Below are 22525 nucleotides of genomic sequence, written 5' to 3'. Positions count from 1 at the left end.
CCATTCAGACCGCAAATTCTAATAACATTCTCTATCTTTTTTTTTTTTTTTAGAAGAGTAGATAAGTATAAATTTTAGGGGTGCGAAATAAAAAAAATAAAAGTAGCAGCTATAAAAACTGGCTGGTTGATGCGACAAATAGCACCGTTGGCAGAAACAGTTTAAAGCAAAACATTATTAAAATAATAACACAAAATTATTCACTGCTCACGCACCAAAAAGTCACCCAACAATATTGATTTTCGCTCTCAAAATCAACTTTTATCGGCAAAAAAAAGTTAATTTTAGTGTTTAATAAATTTTTAAAAAAGTATTTTTTAAAAAAATTTTGAAATTTTTTTAAAGAATTTACAACTAAAATAAGAAGCAGTCTAAAGATAATTTAACTTTTATATTGCGCGAGAATTAATATAGTACAATTAATGAAACTTTCATAATACCCATAATATTCTTAATGAAATTTAAAATTTACAATATTCTCAATCTAAAATTCAGACTCATAATATAATATAATATAATATAATAATATAAAATAAAATAATATAATGTAATAGTAATATTATAATAAATAATATCATAATTATATTAATAACTCTAATATTATTATTTTATCATATAACATGATATTATAATAATATTATAATTATTTTTATAATATGATATTATAATTATAATATAATTATAATATGATATTATAATTATTATTTTATAATAATATTATATATTATATTGTATTAATATAACTATGTTTATTATATTAATACTAATGTAATAATTAATATAATTAAATATTAATATAATCTTATAATTCTAATATTATTATTTATTATAGTGTATTACACAACATTATGGTTATATAATATATTAATTATAATATATTTGTTTAATATAATATAATAATGATAATATAATATAATATATTATAATATGATAATTATAATATAATATATAATATAATATAATCGTAATTTTTTAGTATTTCAGTTATTATTTTAATAACATTATTATATTCTATATTATAATTATACAATAATAATTTTTTATATTATATTAAATGTAATAATAAATATATATTATATTATAGTATAATATAATATAGTTATAATTTTTAACTATTCACGGTAATTTAATCTCATAATTTATCAAACGTTATTACAATAATTTTTAAACTAGTATAGTTACTATAATTATAGTTTACTAAACACTTAACTACTTTTTATAACAACTATTTTTTTTTCAGTAGAGTTAAAAATAATTTTTCTAAAATCTACAGCAATACTAAATTAAGCTAAACTCATTTCGCTCTATCAATTTATAATATGGAAAAAAATAAAATATTTATTTTTGAGTGTATAAATCTCAACATTTATCTTTTATTTTTAATAAATATTTTTTTATTAATGTGATTATTTAACTATACAAATTATAAATTAAGAGTAAGAATAAAAATCTTCATCTATATATTTTTAAGATGTGTTCGTTAAGGTTACTCATTTAATATTGTATAAATTAATATTATATTAAAATGGCTATAAAATTGTAAAATCAGGCGACAAAAGATTGAATCCGAATGAATAATGACTCTAGGCTAATAATAAAAGGAAATATAATAAATAAGCAAAATTAAAATGACGATATATTTTGCCTTTTCTGGTCTGAGGAAAAAAAAAAAAAAACAATGAAGCTCTTGGTGGGTGGGTACTGGGTAGTGCGAAAACGAGGGCTCTCCTATGCTCCGACTCTCTCTCTCTCTCTCTCTCTATGGGAATCTGCGATCCTCTCGATCTGTAACTCTTAAGGTAAATTTTCCATCTTTTTCTTCAAAACATCCATTTTTTTTAATTTTTTTTTGGGTATAAACCGAATTGCTTCGGAAGCAAGCAGAACACAGCAACATTTTCGAATTTTCTTTCGTTGCTTTGTTTTGTGTTCCGGAAATTGCAGTGACCTCCGAAACCCTAGATCTCGATCGTTTCCTGCTTTTAAGGTTGAATTTTGTCTGGATCTCGAGGCCCAGTCGAAGCCCGAGCTCGAATTCCGAAAGATTTTGGATTTGAGAAGAGAAAAAGGTGTTATCTTGATTGGGTATAATCCTTCCGAGGAGAATTGGGTGATTGATTAGGTTTTCTTTAAGGTCAATTGATTGATGGCTTCTAATCCTCCTCCATTCGAGGTGGAGGATCAAACGGACGAGGACTTCTTCGATAAATTGGTGGATGATGATGATCTGGGGTCTGCAGACTCGGCCCCGAAAGGAAATGATTCCGACGACGCCAAGGCCTTTGCTAATCTTACCATCGGCGATGTTGCTGAGGATTCGAGTCGCGGCGCGAAAATTGATGAGGGTGGTTTTGTCGATTCTGGTGCGGACGACAGGATCTCTTCGGTTTTGGCCAACGCAGCCGTGTTAGATGGCGTACCGGAGCTGAATTATGCTGGTGCGGGATCCGAGTCTGCGTCTGATTCCATGATCGGCGGTGGCAAGAGTAGCGAATCCGGCAGTTCTTTGGGGTTCAAGGTGGTGGGGTGGAGCTCGTTTCATGCCGATGCTGCTCAGAATGGGGTTAGTAATGGGTTCGGATCTTACTCGAATTTTTTCAATGAATTGGATGGTGATGCTTCTGGAGAATTTCCTGGGATAGTGAGCGAGAATTCGACAACTGAAGCGAAAACTGTATCTGGTAATTTAGAGCATAGAGATGGTGGTCTGAATGGTGTGGTTAATTATACACAATATCAGGAAGGCCAGGGTTATGTAGCTCCAGCAGAGCAAAGTACAAATAATGGTCAGGATCTAAAGAGCAGCGAGTACTGGGAAAGTCTCTATCCAGGATGGAAGTATGACACCAACACTGGGCAATGGTACCAAGTGGATGGTTTTGATTCGGCAGCGAATGCTCAAGGTGGCTCTGCCACGAATTCGGCCAACGACATCGGTGTTGTTTCTGATGTAAAAACCGAGGTTTCTTATATGCAACAAACATCGCACTCTGTCGTGGGAAGTGCAACCGAGACCAGCACAAGTCAGAGCGTGTCCAAATGGAATCAGCTATCCCAAGTGAACAAAGGTTACCCTGAACATATGGTTTTCGATCCCCAATATCCTGGTTGGTATTACGACACAATTGCGCGGGAATGGCGCTCATTGGATGCTTATGCTTCTACGGTTCAATCAACAGTTAATGACTATGGTCAGCAAAATCAAAACGGGTTTGTTTCAAGCAATATTTATTCTCAGAATGAAAGTAGTTCATACGGTGAGTATAGGCAGGCGGAAAATCATGTGTCAACAGGCCTTGGTAGCCAAGGTCAAGATGGCGGCTGGGGTGGATCCATGCCTAAGACTGCATCATCAACAATGTTTAGCGGAAATCAGCAATTCGATAATTCGTATGGCTCAAACTTTTCCACGAACAAAGATCAGCAGAAATCTTTAAACTCTTTTGGAGCAGTTCCATCATACGATAGAGCTAGTCAGGGACACAATGAGGCCATTGCCAACGGTACTCTGGGTTACCAGAACTTCAACGCTGAGTTACGGTCATTTAATCAAGCAAATGCGAAGCTGAATGATCAAATGCAGTTGTCAAATGATTACTATGGCAGTCAGAAACCCGCAAATTTTGCTCAACAATCTTTTCAGGGTGGAAATCAGTTTTCTTATTCTCCTAATATCGGAAGGTCATCGGACGGGCGTCCTCCGCATGCCTTAGTAACTTTTGGGTTTGGGGGAAAACTCATAGTAATGAAGGACAATAGTAACCTTGGGAACTCATCGTTTGGAAGTCAGGTTAGACCTCAGAACGGTCTCTTTTATTGTTTTTCTAATTGCTCATTCATTTGTGAAAGAACAAGGGAAATTAAACAAAAAAGAGGTTAAATTGTTGTTTATTGCATGTATTCTTCAACATAAATAGTCATGTATCTGCACTAGGTTTATGTCCAGAAGAGAATTTGCATGTTTGGCCCTAAATCCTTATTTCTTTTGTGAAATTTGGCCAAAAATGGAGCATGCTTTTCTATTTTTAACACTGATGTCTTAAAAAGAGCTTATCATCAGTGCATGTTTTCTTGCTATATGTGAAGGGTCCCGTGGGAGGCTCTGTTTCTGTTCTGAACTTGCAAGAAGTTGTGAGGGGAAACACTGATGTTTCAACTAGTGGAAGCCAGGATTACCTTCGTGCTTTGTTCCAACAGTCCTTTCCGGGTCCATTGGTTGGTGGAAGTGTTGGAAATAAAGAGTTGAATAAATGGATAGACGAGAGAATCACAAACTGTGAATCATCTAACATGGATTACAGGAAAGCTCAAATATTAAAGTTGCTCCTCTCATTACTTAAGATAGCTTGTCAACATTATGGAAAACTTCGTTCTCCTTTTGGTTCTGATGCTGTATTGAGAGTAAGTCACACTCTCGCGCCCTGACTTTGTCTCTTGTCATATATATTTTCTGTTTATCCTCGTTTAACAATCTGTTCAAATCATGACATTCACTATTGCTTTGGTGATAATGCCAAAAAAGGAAAAATCCCATTCTGTCATGATCCTGTAATGTGATAAAGGCCTAGTCATGTGCTTCTAGCAGAGTGCTTTTGGCAATAAAAGAGTGATGTACTGTTGGGGATTTTTTTGCATAATGACATACTGTTTTACTAATGTTCTGTTCCAGAAGTAACGTCCAATCATGTTTGTACTTTCAAACGATGCTTCTATTTCGTGTCATACTGAAATAGATAGGGGTAATTAATTGTTAGTTTTGAGTCGCTGCCTTTTGGGAATTATCTCAGCTCTCTCCCTTTCCATGCCACGCTCCCGTATGATGGATTCAGCTTGACATGCATAAATGGGTTCTCACTGTTTCATCCATGCAGTGTTGTCTTGACAAATTATGCATCTGCTAATTCTGTGTATTTGTCTTTTTGACAGGAGAATGATGCCCCTGAATCTGCAGTTGCTAAACTTTTTGCATCTGCGAAGAGGAATGGTGCACAATTCAGTGAGTATGGTGCTCTTAGCCACTGCTTGCAGAAACTGCCTTCTGAAGGAGAAATATGGGTATGAAAACTTTTCTTCAGCTTTCTCCTTTCCTTCTTCCTCATATATGTAGCAATCTTGTATCATTTTGCAATAAGATGTATCAATATTGTAGGCAACTGCTTCTGAGGTGCAAAATCATCTAGTTTCTGGTAGAAAGAAAGAGGCTTTACAATGTGCACAAGATGGTCAACTGTGGGGCCCTGCACTTGTTCTTGCTTCACAACTTGGTGATCAGGTTTGTTGTCGAATTTCATACATGTGCCAAACTCTATTCAGTTACTTGCATGCGTGACAAATGCTGTGAATTTTTTGACACGCTCTTCACCTTTTTTTTTCAACCACTCCAGTTCTACGTCGATACTATCAAGCAAATGGCACTTCGCCAGCTGGTTGCAGGATCCCCTTTGCGGACTTTGTGCCTGCTTATTGCAGGGCAACCAGCTGAGGTGTTTTCGGTGGACGCTACAAATGGCAACCTTCCAGACGGTGTTTTAATGCCTCAACAGCCTACGCAGGTGAGTTCATTTAAGAACTGTCTCTTTGGCAAGTTTGCGGTACTTCATGCAAGGGTATTCATCTAGTTAACCGTTATTTATTTTGGTGGTTTTCTCTTTCTTCAAGAAATTATTTGTTTTGGCATTGATATTGAAGTATTGAAGGCGAACTGGCTATAACACAGAATAATAAAAACAGAAATCCTCAAAGAGAATCCTGACAGAGTAAATGAAGCATTTGTTTTAAATTAATGGATTCTCTGTATTCTATATACATCCATGTGAGTCTGCGCTAAAACTGGCAAGGAAAAAAAAAAAAAAAGAAGTCAAAAGTTTCCATTCCCGTTTTGGGACGTTTCAAGTTAATTGCCTTCTTTTTATAGCCCTGATCCAGTTGTCTCAGTGGCTATTTGTTAAATGTGTACCAATTTTTGTAATAACCTGTTTTGAAATCTCTGTATTTTCTCAACAGTTTGGTGCTAGTAATATGCTTGATGATTGGGAGGAGAATCTGGCCGTAATAACTGCAAACAGAACAAAAGATGATGAATTGGTACTTCTTCATCTTGGAGACTGCCTATGGAAGGAAAGAAGTGAGGTAGGATATTTATCATCTAACTTATCTGCTGCAGACCTTTGCCGAGGGTTTTGCCTATTGTGAAACTGACATGAAAGATCTTTCAGATAGCTGCAGCACATATATGCTATTTAGTTGCTGAAGCAAACTTCGAGTCATATTCAGACAGTGCAAGACTGTGTCTCATTGGAGCAGATCACTGGAAATTTCCTCGGACCTACGCTAGTCCAGAGGCTATTCAGGTTCTTTCTAATTCACTTCTCTTGTTCAGTTTTATTTGGAAAGTTCCTTATCAATGCATCTTGTGCTGCATTTATCTGGTTGCATTCTTTTAATTCTATTTACTAGTTAGCTGAACCATGAATACGTGTGCATTTGTGCCTCATGGTCCTCCGCTAGCCAGGTTTCATGCATGCCTGACCTCTGATTCCGAATTGTGCTTTTTATACTTATGTCAGATATGTTACTTCAGCGGTCCTCTTTTAATTTTTTAATCGTGCTTGTACTTGTGGGATTAATGCAAGCTCAGAATGTCCTTGTAGTTGCAAGCGACCAACTTTTTCTGCATTATTCATCTGTTTTACTAATGAGGCCCTATTGGGTGCTTTTGTGGAATTGGAATGTAACCTAATTGGTGTTGGGACAGAGGACCGAGTTATACGAATACTCAAAGGTGCTCGGGAACTCTCAGTTTATCTTGCTACCATTTCAGCCATATAAGCTAATCTATGCACACATGCTAGCTGAAGTTGGAAAAGTTTCAGATTCTTTGAAGTACAGTCTCTCTCTCTCTCTCTCTTTCTCTCTCTCTCTCCCTTTTCTTCATTGATACTAAATACCGGTATACCACCTCTCTACTTGTCTTAACTTAAAGTGATTCTTTCCAGATACTGTCAAGCAATATTAAAGTCTTTGAAAACCGGTAGAGCACCTGAAGTAGAAACGTGGAAACAGCTAGTATTATCACTTGATGAAAGGATTAAAACTCATCAACAGGTGCTTTATTTTTCTATCATAATAACATGCATACGTTGTCACCTTTCGAATAATTAAAACTGAACCCTTTATATGAAATGCGTTTTGCAGGGTGGATACGCCACAAATTTGGCTCCTGCAAAATTAGTTGGCAAACTGCTAAACTTTTTTGACAGTACTGCACACCGTGTTGTTGGGGGATTACCACCACCGGTACCGTCTACATCACAGGGAACTGTCCAAGTTAATGAACATTTTCACCAGCAGGTGGCCCCCAGAGTATCAAGTAGTCAATTATCACTAATGCCTTCTGCTTCGATGGAGCCCATAAGTGAGTGGGCTGCTGATGGCAATAAAATGGCAATGTCTAACAGAAGTGTGTCAGAGCCTGACTTCGGTAGAACTCCAAGACAGGTATGTAATATCTCATAACGTGTTTTCAATGTCTCTGTTTTAACAAAACCTGTATGCCCGATTATCTTTTTTATTCATCTGCATTCGGATTTTATGCAGTATCTTGTAAGATCTTTCTGACTAATGGTAACTATCAGGTTGACCCATCAAAAGAATTAAGCACAGCTGATGCACAAGGCAAAACATCAGTGTCAGGAGGAACATCTCGCTTTTCTCGATTTGGTTTTGGGTCACAGCTGTTGCAAAAGACTGTGGGCCTAGTTTTAAGGCCTCGACCAGGGAAACAGGTAGTTTTTCTAACATTTTTTTTTTCTCTAAATAATAAATATATGTTAGGCTACCCTGTGAATTACTCTTTTAGTCCTTTTCCCCACCTGTCCTTGAGGAAGGATTGTAGATAACGCCTCTCTTGACGCCTGATTCTAAATGGTTTCTACTTTCTATCTTGAATTGCTACCAAAGGCTAAATTGGGTGAAGAGAACAAATTCTATTATGATGAAAAGCTGAAGAGATGGGTAGAACAAGGAGCCGAGCTGCCTACTGAAGAAGCTGCCCTGCCACCTCCTCCAACAACTGCAGCCTTCCAAAACGGAATGTCTGATTACAGTTTGAAATCCGCATTGAAGAGCGAAGCATCTCCTTCTGTCGGAAGCCCAGAGTTAATAAGTTCAATTCCTTCGGAATATAGTTCTGGGATGCCACCTATTCCACCCAGTTCAAATCAATTCTCAGCTCGTGGGCGGATGGGTGTTCGGTCAAGGTGCACAAATTCTTTCCTTCTTTCTCCAAGTGTTTGAGTTGTAATTTTTCATTTTGATTGGCCGTTCAAAATGAGAATGATTAAATATGGTATATTATGGATGACTTAATCGATGTGTGCATACATAGCTTTGGCGTGGGCAAATGTGGAGCTTTGCCTTACCAAGCCTGTTATATGAAATATAAATTTGGTTTGTAATAATTATGTTGAAAATTCATATCGATTAATATATTTTACTGTGTATTCTATGGACCTCTTGCAGGTATGTTGACACTTTCAACCAGGGTGGTGGAAGACCGGCAACTTCATTCCAGTCACCTTCTATACCGTCTATTAAGCCTGCTGTTGCCGCGAATGCAAAGTTTTTTGTTCCCACCCCTGCATCCGGTGAGCAGAAAATGGAGGCTGTAGCCGAAAGTGTGCACGAATATGTTTCAACTAGTGGGGATGCTTCAACATCTGCTATAAACCATGTGTTCCATAATCCTGCACCGTCGTCAAACATGCAAAGGTTCCCAAGCATGGATAACATTCCTACCCAGAGAGTGACAGCAAATGGGCATAGCTCCCTTTCATCGCACTCGCGACGTACCGCCTCATGGAGCGGAAGTTTTAGTGATTCATATAGCCCCCCACCAAAAGCAACCGACGTAAAGCCTTTAGGAGAGGCATTGGGCATGTCCCCATCGTCGTTTACGCCTAGTGACCCTCCTTTGAGGCGTACGCAGATGAACAGTGGCAATTTTGGAGATGACCTTCAAGAAGTGGAACTTTGAGCAAGTCATGAAGATGTACATATTTAGTTTGTTCCTCGTTGACCAATACAATACTTTGGGATGACGTTCCTGCTCCTGCATTTCTCAGAAAATGAAATAGTGGGTAAGGGCTGGAATATGAGTTTATACGAGAAGAAAGGAATGTTTCCTTTACCTATCTTCCAACTGCGCCGTAAATGATGGAATTGGGCGCGGTTTTTATATGTAGTTATTAAGCCTTATAAATGTCCGAGGCTTGAAGAGCTGGTTCAGTGTGGGCACCTTTGTACAGTTCATTTATTCATTTGTTGGAAACAAAAAGAAAGGGGGCTTCCTTTTGATGAGTAGACACAAGGAAACGTCCACAGATTTTCGCAGGGGATATGATAGTGTACTATTGAGTTAAAAAAGAAACGACAAAACAAAAACAAATAAATATCATGTTTGGTCATTTCGAATCATTTGCAGTAAATCAAGAAATCGAGTCAAAGATAATTGTTCATCACAATTTTGCTTGCATGTTCAATGGTCGTTTCTCTCTTCATTCTATATGCGTCGTTTCTCTCTCTCCATTTTAGCGTCTTAACACACGAGACATAAAACTTTATTAAAGGCAACAGGAGAACTCTAGGGTAATAAATTAGAGAAAAAAAAAGAAAAGAAAAAAAACTCCTGTTTGCTTATAGGTTATAACTTTAAAATTCCGAAAATTTTCATTAAACTGGCATGTTGCTTATTCTCAACGTAATACAATCTAATATAAAAGAATACACAATAATAGCACTTTATGATCTACTCTTGATGAATTGAATTAAATGGGGAAAAGAGAAAATTGAGATCCGATAATAGAGGCTTCTCTTGGACCATGTAAAAGTTGGATGGACAAGTGATGGTTAAAATTCTGCAGAACCAGGTGTCCGAGGGAAGGGGATTGCATCTCTTATATTCTCTAATCCAGTTGCAAATTGTACAAGCCTTTCAAACCCCAACCCGAAACCCGCATGAGGAACTGAAACAACAACAACAACAACAATAAAACCTCAGATTATAATACATAACATAATTACATACAAAAAATTTTAGTTGGGGGCATTGAAGCTTAATAGTGAAATCACATCCAAACATATTATAAGACCCGATATTCAAAATCGCTTGCTTATCACAGATGACTCAGAAAGCATGCAACTAGAGAAAAACTGTTGAGATAAAGAACTATTGACCTGAACCATATCGACGCAAATCAAGATACCACCAGTAGCTGTCCTTATTCAGCTTCAGCTGATCCAATCTATCCTCCAGATATTCAAGCCGCTCTTCCCTTTGGCTTCCACCAATAAGCTCACCCACCTGCAAAAGAACAGAAAATAGAGACACAAAATGTGAGTGGCCAAGTTTCTATTCAAACAGATTTCTGATCTAATTTTTCACGATAAGCATAAGTACCGCCGACCACAACACAACTACCCATCATGGAAATGTTGATTGACTGCATCTCTTGCCTAAAACAGCCTACATCCTGGTGCTTTTAGAGTATTCTAATCTCCCGAACCTTCAATTTTAATGACTATAATTTCATTCTATATAACTGAACCCAATATGATATAAATGACTCTTTCAAACTAAAGAGTCAGTATCAGGCCAGATATACCAACAAACTTCACTCTCTTAAAACTACTTCAGAATGTAATGAATATCTGTATATCACCAATAGAAAGTAGAAAAGCTTTACGTTACCCGAGGAACGAGCAAATCCATGGCTGCAACAGTCTTCCCATCATCATTTTGCCGCATGTAGAATGCTTTAATCTCCTGAAATGTTGATACTGTATAACTAAACGAAATAATTTGGAAGTGAAAAAAAACAATCAACAGAAAGAGGAAAAGAGGGAGAGAGGGAATGCCTTAGGATAGTCCCTGATTATCACAGGACATCCACTAAATGCTTCTTCGGTTATGTAGCGTTCATGCTCACTCTGCAAATCACACCCCCACTCGACCTAAAAATAGGTATTAAGAAATTATCAGAGAACTACACCCATATTATTAAACATTTAAAAGGAAAAAGAAAAGGCATTCGGAAAAGTACACGGTGAAGGAAAAACAACTAGCGTTGGAGCAGTGCACTAATAAATAAAAAGGAAATATGTGATATCCTTTTATAACAAGATATCATCGCGTTCTCTCAGAAGAAAAATCAAGAAATTATTAGATTCATATGGTTCAAACTTAACTGACTCCAATCATGAAAATATAACTATCATTCGACCCAAATAAATCAGGGGAAAAGACAAGTTAGCCAGTACAAACTAAGGATCCAAAAGCATACTAATGGACAACATATAAGTTCGATGCACATAAGTTCATGAAGCAATAAATTAATTCTCTATAAGACCAGATAAAGATTGGAGCATTATTGATGTTTTCTAATTGAAATTCAGCAAGGCATCGCAATGTAAAATGAATCACAGTGAATGAAATAGGCAAGATGATTTGATAAGTTCAAATAGCTGGTAGTACAGAGAATTCAAATTTCTTCTTTGCTCTTTGAAGAAGTTCGATCGCATCGGTATAAGTCAACTGTACAAATTCTTTTGCAGCGACATTCTGTTGACCAAAAACAAAAGCAAAGGAAGATGATAAATAAAATTATAGAGAAGGAAAAGGCAGTTCACAAACGAAAGTATCACAAGGAGATCAAATGGGAGCAAAAAGAAGTAAAGTCAAGTTACACTGGAAGCTCATACACTCAATCGATCAATTATTCCCTTCTCAATCCATGTATTGAAAAACTCCATGTCCTCCTTACAATTTTCAAGTACATATCTCACCTACAAATACATAAGCAGGTGTTTACTAGAATAGAATAAAAATGATACCGTGTCATGTGTTACCTTCTGTCTTGAGTTTTTCCACTATATTCTAATAAGTTATGTCGAAATGAAAATAGTTGTGGGAGACAACGTACTACATACTGGAGATACGCAGTCGCACAAGCCATGTCATCATTTAGATCAGCAAATGCAAGTTCAGGTTCAATCATCTTATTTAACGGGAAAGGGAAAGAAAATTGTAAGATACTTGTTTCATAGTAGAGAAACCGGAGAGCAAAGTTTGCAAAAGAGGCATATGAAGTAACTAAAGAACAAACACTTACCCAAAATTCAGCCAAGTGCCTAGAAGTGTTTGAATTTTCAGCGCGGAATGTGGGACCAAATGTGTACACCTGAAAAAGTCGTTAGTTACATGGTAAGATTTTAGGACTTTTGTGCAAATCTATAATTAGGATGAGAACATCTTCATAAAAGACATACGTCAGCCAAGTTCACAAAAAACATACATCAGAAAGAGCAGTGGCATAGGTTTCAGCATTAAGCTGGCCAGAGACGGTCAAGAATGCCGGTTTCCCAAAAAAGTCCTGACACGTGAAAAAAATAAGTAAAAAACATAAATTCTGTAATTGGAATTGCTCATAAAAATGCATGGTATATGTTACAACTATTCTAAACCAAAACAGTTCCAGAAAGACCAACGAAAGGAAAGATGAACAACAGAAAATGAGCTCAACAAGAAGAACACTTTTAAAGAAGATCAACCCTGCAGCAAGTTGCAAGCTGCAAGAGATAAAAACGAAAAGAAAAGAAATTGACAAAAAAAAAGGCCCGACTCACTTGTGACCAGTCAATTAAACCATCCTTTGTTTTTGGAATGCCATCCACAGGAGAATCAACGTCATCTCTGGAGCTTGGCATCTGTTAATTCAAAAAGATTGCTAAACTAAAATAAAGAAAAGAAAGAAAAAAAAAAAAGAAGCAGGAAGATTAACATGGAATGCAAGACGAAAGGAAAATACTACTTGTTCTCAATCCATAACTGAAATCAATCGAGGAAACATGAAATTGTGTTTTGCTATCAAGGCTATTCCTATTCATTCATAAGTATCTTAGCGTCTGAAAGGTTGGAAGTCAAATTCTTTTTAAAAAGAGTCCAATTTACAAGATTGTCTCATAATAATATACCTTATGAAAAGCAGCTAAGACAGGAGACAACTAAAAACAGCATCATATAATACATCCTACTTGTACTTTCAACATTTTGGATAGCAAAACGGTCTGTTATGAAGAAAAGATACATGATGCTGCAAATCTGAATCTGATTGAGAAAGCAGAAGGAATATACTCAAGCCATGATGCATACCAAAGTAGTCACACAGAACTGTTCACCTGCTCCTTCACAGTCTGAAGCAGTAATAATAGGACTTGACACCCAAACGAACCCATTTTCTTGGAAAAATTTGTGTGTAGCATAGGCCAAAGCATTCCTGACCCTTGCAACCTAAACACAATCATGTAAATAGAAACATGTCAAACAACCCCCCATCACATCACTCACATTAATTGAGTGTCAAAGAACCAAAAGCACAAAATGCGAAGAAGCAGAACCTTACCGCACCAAATGTGTTTGTTCTTGGACGGAGATGAGCTTTAGTTCTCAAAAATTCTCTGCTTACCCTCTTCTTTTGAATGGGAAATGAAGGATCACTTTTCCCGATCTATAACGATGAAACCAAATACAATCATTATTGTTTGTAAAATCACCTATGAAGCTGGATAAGTAGAAAAGGGAAACTTGAAAATGTACAAAATTTATCATAATTAATACTCCTTTTCCATAGAGCTGTAGTCCACGGTAACATTGGGTCAGACTGTTAGATTGACTAGAAGAACCGGGTCAGAGAATTATCAAGTTGAGGGACCGTGAAATGCAAGATAGAGAACGAAGCTTCAAGATATGTATTTTTTTGCCCCAGACTCTCATATGAAACATCCCAGTTGAAGTGAAGTACATTTGACTGCAGCCTTCAAGCAAGATAAATATAACACCATATTCCATTTCCAGCAAACATGCTATATTAAGTATTAATGCAATGGTTCAAATTTTTAGGTCTAATTGAAAAGAGTTGCATCTATAAATGCCGAGCCTTGAGATGTGAGACCTAAATCCCGCCTTTGTATGATAATAGTATTTACTACTGTTCCTGCTCGTAAGTAATCATAATCGTGATTAATACATTGTCCAAGGTTTGAAATGGTATAGTCCTTGTAATATTTCATAGAAAATAAAGCACAAATTCACTGCAATAAAGAGTGATGATATGAATAGAGGTACCAACCACCAGAATTTTCTTGACCTTCAACTCCACTTTTTGTTTTGATCCTTGGCTGCTGACCACAATCCCTTGCACCCAAATTGACGCACCAGTAGCAACCGACCCAGATTCTACCTATTCATAACCTCCAAACGCTGAGCTTTCTAAATAAACAGAAAACCACAACTAGATACGCAACAAATTCATTAAACACTAAACATCAAAATCCATTATAGTTTAACAACAAAACAACATTACTAGGACAAGGAGGGGGAAAAAAAAAGAAGGAAATTATCGGTCTCAACAATACTTACAAAAACAAAAGATTGTTGCTTTGAATGTTTAGAAAGCGTATCTATAAGAAATGGAAGAATGAGCATATACTATCGTTACCTGGCCATAACCTTCGGTGTCCGGGTCCAACACACATTGCATGTTTGAGAGACACGAACCATCATTAACCTAACAACAGAACAAATTATCATTATTCTTACCCTCATATCTCATGTTGGACAAGCACTGAATCTAATCCTTCACTCTCTTCATTGAAAATGTTTTTTTTTTTTTTTAAATAAATAAAAAAAACAGTTGAAAAGCTAGAAACTTTATACTCTCCACAAAATGATTGAACACAAAGTTATGTTTTTTATTTTTAATTTCTAATCTTGTGGTGCTATTTACCTCAATGAAAGTGACGGTGCTCTGAAGACGAAGAGTCCGAACCCAGCCTTTGACAACGAGAGTCTGCCCCAATCGATCCAAGCCCTGGTCGGGGCCGCCTTTGATATCGGCGACACTCAGCTTCTTCCTGAACTCTTCCACGCCGGAGGCCACAGAGCACAAGCATCGAAGCGGGCGGGGACGAATTGGCGGGAAAAAGAGAGGTCGGGTGGGGATGGCAGAGTAAAACGACAGCAACCGGAGAGCTGAGTACGACTTCAATTTCAACCGGAGAGAACACACGGGTGCTAATGCCGCCGCCACCGCCATTACTACCTCAACTTATGGCGGATTAGATTACTCTCTCTCTCTCTCTGCTATTCTTATTTCTTTCTTACTCTCCAATTTTCTTTTTTATTTTTATATTTATTATTTTGGTGCTAAAAGAAAGAGGGGAAAAGGAAAATATGCCCTCTTTTTAATTTTTCCATTCCAGAAAAAAGGTCAAAACCGTCTCAACATGAAATTTTATTTTATTTTATTTTTGAGAAAAAAAAGGAGTAAAAGATAATATAGATATTTAAGCGTGGAAAAATATCTAATATAGCAAATACAAGAGAAATAGTATAAGGGGGGGAGAGAGAAGACCTCCAATTCGAGCTGAGACGACCATCCATGGCCGCCGACCATCATAACGATGACTTGGATGAACTTCTTGATAGTAAGTCAAGTCCCCCATCCCCAATGAATTAATCACTTCTTCTTTCTTCTTCCCTACTTTTTTTTAATATAAATAATAAATAATAATAATAATATAATATCAGGTGCTCTGGACGATTTCCACAATCTCAACCTCAACAACGTTCAAAGGTAAGTTCTACTTTCTTTCTATAATCTATATAATCATTCTTTTTCTCTGCTCCCTCCCAAAGCTTTAGCTGAGACAGTAACATTTTCTGTATGATTATATACACACATATATATATATATATATATATATATATATGTATGTATAAGTAGAAGAGGAGGAGGAGGAGAAGAAGAAGAAGGTCGTACGCTTTCAGGGGTTCAAGGGCTGGGATTGGGATTGGGTTTGCCTGACCTGAAAAGCAAGAAGAAAAAAGGGAAGCAAAGGGAAAAGGCTCCAAAGAAGGAGAAGGAGAAGGAGAAGGAGAAGGAATCCCATGTCTCAGAAGCACTTGATCAACTCAGAGCCCAAACCAGAGAGGCCGTCAAGGGTCTCGAATCCGTCACCGCAACCTCCAATCCAAACGCCGACGATGCTATCATGGAAGATTGGGTCAAGCAGTTTGAGGAGCTCGCCGGCTCCCAGGTAACAAAATTATAAATTCCGCCTCTTTTAATTTTAGGGTTTCCTCCAATTTTCAAGCTTTCCCTTTTACTTCCTTCTCCATTGATTTGGTGATTTGAATTCTGAATTCTCGACGAATATTATTTTTATTTATTTATCTATTTATTTTAGTGTGCTTCAACCGTAGGACATGTGAATTGTGAGGTTCCGCTAGACTGCTTGCTTGCTACCTTTACCTTATCTTCTGGTTTCGATTTGAACAATAATTCTACATAGTAGTTATGCATGCGTCATTTTTATGCATCTTTGGCACGAGATTAAACAATTGTGAATTTTGTATTAGGAAAATAGAATGAAAAGGAGAAGAAACATTCTCATTTCTTACGGTGAAAAGGGGAACAACCCAATTATATATAGAGGCACTGCCTCTGAGTTTGCTAGCTAACAAACTTTCTCTAGAATATTCTTACCTACACAGGCATAACAGAAAAATCACAAAATAAAAAGGGCTAATAAAACAAATATTAGAAATATGGTTTAATTATCCTAATACTCCCCCTCAAGATGGAGAGTACAAATTATGAATTCTCATTGTGCTTAAAAGAAGCTTAAACTGAGTAGGATGAAGAGCGCTAGTAAGAAGATCTGCAAGCTGATTGTGAGTTGAAACATGCATGGTTTTTAAGACTCTATCTTGGATCTTTTCTTGCACAAAATGACAATCGATCTCGATGTGTTTGGTGCGCTCATGATAGACTGGGTTGGCAGCAATGTGAGTGGTAGCTTGATTGTCACAGTAAAAGAGAGTTGGTCCTTGGTGATCAACTTTCAATTCCTTAAGCAAACCAAGCAACCAAACAATCTCACAAGTGGTGTTGGCCATGGATTGGTACTCAGCTTCCGCAGAAGAGTGAGAGACCACTTGTTGCTTCTTAGATTTCCAAGAAATGAGAGAGGATCCAAGGAAAATACAGAAGCCAGTAAGGGAGCGTCGAGTGTCTGGACAAGTCCCCCAATCCGCATCTTAAAAGGCCTTGCGCTGTATAGTTGAAGTCAAAGGGAAGAAAAGTCCCTGACCAGGAGTTATCTTGATGTATTGAAAAATCCGCATAGCTGCTCGAAGATGCACAGTGCGTGGAGCTGCCAGAAATTGACTGAGACAGTTTACAGAGTAGCTAAGATCAGGACGTGTGATGGTGAGATATATTAGCTTTCCAATTAATCTTCGGTAGCTTGTAGGATCCTCAAGTAAGTCACCATCAGATTGTGAGATTTTCAAATTGGGTTCCATAGGGACGGAAACAGGTTTGCAACCCAAATATCTTGCTTCGGACAGCAACTCTAGAGCATATGTTCTTTGACAAAGAGAAATACCAGCAGCGGATCTAGCAACCTCAAAACCCAAAAAACACCTTAGTGCCCAGAAGTCCTTCATCTTGAACCGTCCATTGAGGGCTGCCTTTAGAGTATCCACGGCAGTTTGCTCATTGCTTGCTATTATAATGTCATCAACATACACCAAGAGAGCCAAGAAGGAATTACCATGAGATTTGGTGAATAGGGAATGGTCACAATCCGAAACACTTGAGAACTTGTAAAACCATTGTCGAGACGCTTGCTTCAAGCCATAGATTGATTTATGGAGCCTGCAAACCGCATTAGGAGGTAAGATCTCCCCCTTTCCACCAACATAGCCAGGTGGAAGGGTCATATAAACTTCTTCAGTGAGGTCTCCATGGAGGAATGCATTGGTCACATCAAACTGAGTAAGAGACCAACCAAAAACAACAGCTAAAGAAAGCAAAACTTTGACTGTAACAAGCTTTGCGACAGGGAGAAGGTGTCCAGGAAGTCAATGCCATGCTGTTGTGTGTAACCTTTTGCAACGAGGCGGGCTTTATGCCTTTCAATAGTTCCATCAGCGTGAAACTTGGTCTTGTACACCCATTTGCAACCCACCGGGTGTTGCCATGAGGAAGAGGCACGATGGACCAGGTGTTGTTGCTTTCCAAAGCCTGCAACTCGACATTCATTGCATCACGCCACATCTGAGACTCAACGGCTTGAGAAAAAGATTTTGGTTCGGTATGGGATGAGAGAGACAAGACAAAGGTCTGGTATGGCTGGGACAACTTGTGATAACTAAGAAAGGAGGATATTGGATGAGAAGTAGAGTGGGATGGACTGAGAACGGAAGAGGAAGAGGAAGATGACTGTGTAACTAAGGAACAATGATAATCAGACAGATAAGAGGGTGGTTTGGTGAGTCGTTGTGGTCGGCAGATAGGAATTGAGGGAGGAGGAATAGTGGCAGTAGGAGAAGGAGACGTGTAAGAGGAAGATGAGTTAGGGGAGGGAAGAGATTCAGGAGAGGAAGGGGTGTGGGAAGCACTTGGTCAGTGAAGAAGTCATGGAGAGCAGGACCGGGAGGGGAATTAGCAAAAGGAAAGATGGATTCATGAAACATCACATTACGGGAAATGTAAGTTTTGTTGCTCTCTAAATCGAGTAGTTTGTAACCTTTATAACCAAAAAAGGGTAACCAAGAAAAATTGAGGCACAAGCCCGATGGGCAAACTTTGTGCGGTGATTAGGAAGAGTTGAACCATAACATAAACAGCCAAAGGTGCGAAGGTGAGTATAAGGTGGTTTCTTATTATTCAAAAGTTCAAAGGGGGTTTTGTTGGAGAGCAGTGGAGATGGTGTACGGTTGATGAGGTAAACTGCAGTCAAGACACAATCACCCCAATAACAAAGAGGTACACATGATTGAAACTAGAGGGCACGAGCTATATTAAGAATATGTTGATATTTACGTTCAATGATTGAATTTTGCTCAGGTGTGTCAACATAAGACTGATAAGGAAGAATGCCTTTAGAATGGAAAAAATCAAGGAATGCCAATTCAGGAGCATTATCTGAGCGAACCGATTTAATTTTAGTATTATATTGAGTGAAAATTAAGTTGTAAAAGGCAGGAAAAGTGGTAAGAACATCGGATTTGGCATGCAATAAATAAACTCAAGTAGCACGAGTGCAATCATCAACTATGGTAAGAAAGTATTTATGTCCAGTAGGAGTTGCAACATGAAAAGCACCCCAAACATCAATATGCACCAAATCAAATGGTTTGGGAGACATGTTATTATAAGAAATAAAGGGAAGTCGTTTCTGTTTGGCCATATGACAAATTTGACAATGAGAAGATAAATGAGATAAGGAACCAGGGATTTGTATTTCATTATGTAGAATTTGAAGTTTTACACGAGATGGATGCCCAAGCCGAAAATGCCAAACATCACTTTTAGACATTGCAGCACAAGAAAATAAAGAGTTGCAAATAGGATTCCCTAATTCTAAAAAATAGAGGTTGCCTTGGCGTCTACCCCTCCTAATCGTCAAGCCCTGAAAGAGGTCCTGGATGACACATGAATTAGAGAGAAAGTTACACGACAATGATGGTTGAGGGTAAGAGCGCTGACACTGAGCAGATTGAAAGAGAACATGGGAACAAACAGGACATTGTCCAAAACCAAAGAATCATATAATGTGATTGTGCCGAATCGATTAACAATTACGGTGTTACCATTAGGGAGAGTGATGGTGATTGGGTCAATAAGTGTGGAATGAGAGAAACAAGATAAATTTGAGCAAACATGATGTGTGGCACCAGTATCAATTACCCAAGCATCATGAGGACGAAGGGATGCGAAAGAGAAAGAAGAGAATAGGAATTACCATGGACGTGGGAACAGAGGATCTCGGAGCCGATGGAGAATCATATGTGCCAGTGGCCGGAACATGGAGCTGCGAGCTGAGGTAGGCAATGAGCTGCTGAACTTGATCGGCGGTGAGAGAACTTGGCAGTGAAGATGACCCCATGGCTGCTGCTGCCGTGGGCGGTGAAGAGAACGAAGGGTTCTTGGGACGCTCAGAGGAGGAGACAAAGTGATGTGTGGATTGAAAGGAGTGCTAGGCCAGAGTCTGTTGGGCCTGTGGTGTCCTGGGCCGGGGCTTGTAACCTGGTGGGAAACCATGTAACTTGTAGCAACGATCCACAGTGTGGCCAGCAAGCCCACAATGAGAGCAGATAGGTCGATCACGCCTCGGCTTACTCGGAGCACATGAGGCAGCGGTGACGGCCGGAGTAGGAAGAAAGGGCAAAGGAGAAAGGACACTGAAGGCCAGAGAATCGGCCGGAGACAGAGAACTAGAGCCAATAGAACGTTGTCATTCTTCTTGAACAACAAGATTGAATACCTTTGAAACATAGGGTAAGGGGTCAAGCATCAAGATCTAACCACGCATTCCGGCATAGGATTCGTTGAGACCCATTAGAAACTGCATGACGTATTCTTGTTGTTGATAATCCATCCATGCTCTCATACCTCCACACTGACAGACAGGGACGAGCTGAAAATTTTTAGCTCATCCCACAAGATCTTCAAGCAAGTGTAGTAGGTGTTGACATCAAGGGATCCTTGAGACAGCTCGTGCAGTTGTTGTTTGATTTGAAAGATGCGTGGAGCGTTGATCTGACGAAATCGATCGTGCAGATCGGACCAAACAGCTTAAGCACTCTCAAGATAGAGGAGGCTGTCGGCAATTTCCTTAGAAACTGCGTTGAGGAGCCAAGACGTAACCATACTGTTACATCTAGACCAGACACCGGCGGAGGGGTCCTCTGGATGTGGCTGCAGAAGAGCACCATCAACAAATCCAAGCTTGTTTTTGGCATTAAGAGCCATGAGCATGGCGCGACTCCAAGTGTTATAGTTGGGGCCGGTAAGAATGTGAGAAACAAGGGCTAGGCCAGGATGATCGCCACTGTGAAGTGGTAGTAGAAGGAGTGAGTGCTTGGAACCGATTGGTATTATTGGGATTATTGTGGGGGTTTTCCCCCACCACCACCTCGAGCCATACTCAGAGATTGAAAGAAGAAGGAAGAGAAGAAAGAGAAGCAGAGGAAGAAAATTGCTTTGATACCATATTAGGAAAATAGAATGAAAAGGAGAAGAAACATTCTTATTTCTTACGGTGAAAAGGGGAACAACCCAATTACATGTAGAGGCACTGCCTCTGAGTTTGTTAGCTGACAAACTTTCTCTAGAATATTCTTACCTACACAGCTGGCATAACAGAAAAGTCACAAAATAAAAAGGGCTAATAAAACAAATATCAGAAATATGGTTTAATTATCCTAATATTTTGTTTATTTACAGAAATCGAGTTGTGCCTAAGATACTAATAGGTTGCTCTGTATCTTGTAGTTTAGTTATTTGTGATCTTTTTCTGAATCATGGAAACTGAAACGTAGTGGATTTGGGCCACGAAGTTTGATGTGTTGCTAAGATCAGCAAACTCATCCTCTTTATCTTGCTAATGAATCCTGTGGAATGTGAATATCATAGAATGGAGGTTCAGGGTTGCAAGTTTCAACTAATCGATTTATTTCCTTTGTGAATATGTATGCATTTTCTATGATTCTGCACTCTTGATATATCGCGAATAAACACTCAACTTGTTTTTCCATTTTGTGCAGGGCATGGAGTCTATTATGGAGACCATGATGCAACAGCTTTTGTCCAAGGAGATTCTTCACGAACCCATGAAAGAGATTGGAGAAAGATATCCAAAATGGTTGGCAGAACACGCATCAAGTTTGAGCAAAGAAGAATATGAACGTTTTTCTCACCAATACAAACTCATTAAAGACCTCAACGAAGTATATGAAAAAGAGCCCAGCAACTTCAACAAGATTGTTGAGTTCATGCAGAAAATGCAAGAATGTGGTCAACCACCAAGCGATATACTGCACGAGTTAGCTCCTGATTTTGATCTTGCCAGTCTCGGCCAAATGTGAGTGTTCTACTGTTTTCATCACAGAAATCTCTGTTACTTGTGTGCTACTTTATATTTATGCATGTGATGCATGCATTTATTTAGCTTATTCATCCTTTTTTGAAAAGGAACCATTGTCAAATATATGGGGATTAGTCATGACGTGTTTTGTTATATGCTATTCATGTATGCTTAAATACTGGGTGTTGGGATAGCTTTCTTATCAATATTATTGTTTCTAAAGATCATGCAACAACTATGGGAAGTATCAGAAGCACCCCCAGTACCAGAAATTTCTTTTGTCTAGTAGCTCTAATCAATTTTGATACATTATTAGATAGGTGTATCAAGTATTCAGTAGTCACCAGCATTTTCTGTTTTGCAGATCTCCAGAGATGCTCGAGTCTCAAGAAAATTGTTGTATAATGTGAAGATATAATCCTTTCGCAAACCTCCAAGCTATTTCCCTTTTGTTGCCCTTGCCCGGGCTGCAATTTATTTCTATAGAAATTTGTGAAAATAATGTGGTTGTTACCTGAATTATAGTTTCCCC

At 38.2% G+C, this 22525-nt stretch overlaps 3 protein-coding genes across 10 annotated transcripts; 2 read left to right on the top strand and 1 right to left on the bottom strand.

Annotated features, from left to right (window-relative positions):
* The first annotated feature begins 1661 nt into the window (after positions 1-1661).
* LOC21395056 (protein transport protein SEC16A homolog) lies at positions 1662-9509 on the top strand. 4 transcript variants are annotated; one of them, XM_010112531.2, is made up of 14 exons: positions 1662-1799; positions 2135-3790; positions 4087-4401; positions 4927-5055; positions 5150-5272; positions 5385-5552; positions 6004-6129; positions 6216-6350; positions 6755-6882; positions 6996-7104; positions 7195-7497; positions 7635-7784; positions 7960-8258; positions 8521-9509. In XM_010112531.2, the coding sequence occupies exons 2-14, from the start codon at positions 2147-2149 to the stop codon at positions 9032-9034; spliced, it is 4143 nt and encodes a 1380-aa protein (XP_010110833.1). In that variant the 5' UTR covers positions 1662-1799; positions 2135-2146; the 3' UTR covers positions 9035-9509. The 4 variants fall into 4 exon arrangements, with proteins under 4 accessions (XP_010110833.1, XP_024030809.1, XP_024030807.1 ...); XM_024175041.1 differs by having other exon boundaries at positions 1945-3790; XM_024175039.1 differs by having other exon boundaries at positions 1878-3790.
* A 209-nt stretch (positions 9510-9718) lies between these two features.
* Positions 9719-15236, bottom strand: LOC21395055 (asparagine--tRNA ligase, chloroplastic/mitochondrial). 4 transcript variants are annotated; one of them, XM_024175043.1, is made up of 15 exons: positions 14841-15236; positions 14553-14621; positions 14184-14294; positions 13458-13562; positions 13208-13345; positions 12682-12762; positions 12351-12428; positions 12168-12236; positions 11979-12053; positions 11758-11841; positions 11531-11617; positions 10915-11010; positions 10748-10822; positions 10234-10360; positions 9719-10022 (listed from the first exon to the last, which is right to left on the bottom strand). In XM_024175043.1, exons 1-15 carry the CDS (start codon positions 15147-15149, stop codon positions 9907-9909), a joined length of 1620 nt encoding a protein of 539 aa, XP_024030811.1. In that variant the 5' UTR covers positions 15150-15236; the 3' UTR covers positions 9719-9906. The 4 variants fall into 4 exon arrangements, 3 of the variants coding, with proteins under 3 accessions (XP_024030811.1, XP_024030813.1, XP_024030812.1); XM_024175045.1 differs by having other exon boundaries at positions 14184-14290; positions 14841-14907; XR_002903498.1 differs by having other exon boundaries at positions 9947-10022; positions 10748-10836.
* A 176-nt stretch (positions 15237-15412) lies between these two features.
* LOC21395054 (peroxisome biogenesis protein 19-2) lies at positions 15413-22519 on the top strand. Of its 2 annotated transcripts, none has more exons than XM_024175050.1 (5): positions 15413-15540; positions 15644-15689; positions 15840-16152; positions 21674-21990; positions 22358-22519. In XM_024175050.1, the coding sequence occupies exons 1-5, from the start codon at positions 15495-15497 to the stop codon at positions 22401-22403; spliced, it is 768 nt and encodes a 255-aa protein (XP_024030818.1). In that variant the 5' UTR covers positions 15413-15494; the 3' UTR covers positions 22404-22519. The 2 variants fall into 2 exon arrangements, with proteins under 2 accessions (XP_024030818.1, XP_024030817.1); XM_024175049.1 differs by having other exon boundaries at positions 15837-16152.
* The last annotated feature ends 6 nt before the right edge of the window (positions 22520-22525 follow it).

The sequence above is a fragment of the Morus notabilis genome, unplaced genomic scaffold (genome assembly GCF_000414095.1).
Source record: "Morus notabilis unplaced genomic scaffold, ASM41409v2 Scaffold448, whole genome shotgun sequence".
NCBI lineage: Eukaryota > Viridiplantae > Streptophyta > Magnoliopsida > Rosales > Moraceae > Morus > Morus notabilis.
Note: the sequence above shows the minus strand (reverse complement) of the source record. Positions and strands in the feature narration are given on the sequence as shown.

What these genes read in the sequence shown, in the direction of transcription:
- LOC21395056 (XM_010112531.2), top strand. Translation starts at nt 2,147, where the DNA reads ATGGCTTCTAATCCTCCTCCATTCGAGGTGGAGGATCAAACGGACGAG. An exon ending in ACTCATCGTTTGGAAGTCAG is followed by an intron (nt 3,791 to 4,086) that starts GTTAGACCTCAG and finishes CTATATGTGAAG; the next exon opens with GGTCCCGTGGGAGGCTCTGT. An exon ending in TATGGAAGGAAAGAAGTGAG is followed by an intron (nt 6,130 to 6,215) that starts GTAGGATATTTA and finishes AAGATCTTTCAG; the next exon opens with ATAGCTGCAGCACATATATG.
- LOC21395055 (XM_024175043.1), bottom strand. Translation starts at nt 15,149, where the DNA reads ATGGCGGTGGCGGCGGCATTAGCACCCGTGTGTTCTCTCCGGTTGAAA. An exon ending in GAATAATTGATCGATTGAGT is followed by an intron (nt 11,618 to 11,757) that starts GTATGAGCTTCC and finishes TTTGGTCAACAG; the next exon opens with AATGTCGCTGCAAAAGAATT. An exon ending in TGGATTTGCTCGTTCCTCGG is followed by an intron (nt 10,361 to 10,747) that starts GTAACGTAAAGC and finishes GTTCTTTTGCAG; the next exon opens with GTGGGTGAGCTTATTGGTGG.
- LOC21395054 (XM_024175049.1), top strand. Translation starts at nt 15,495, where the DNA reads ATGGCCGCCGACCATCATAACGATGACTTGGATGAACTTCTTGATA. An exon ending in CTTGGATGAACTTCTTGATA is followed by an intron (nt 15,541 to 15,643) that starts GTAAGTCAAGTC and finishes ATATAATATCAG; the next exon opens with GTGCTCTGGACGATTTCCAC. An exon ending in AGGAGCTCGCCGGCTCCCAG is followed by an intron (nt 16,153 to 21,673) that starts GTAACAAAATTA and finishes CATTTTGTGCAG; the next exon opens with GGCATGGAGTCTATTATGGA.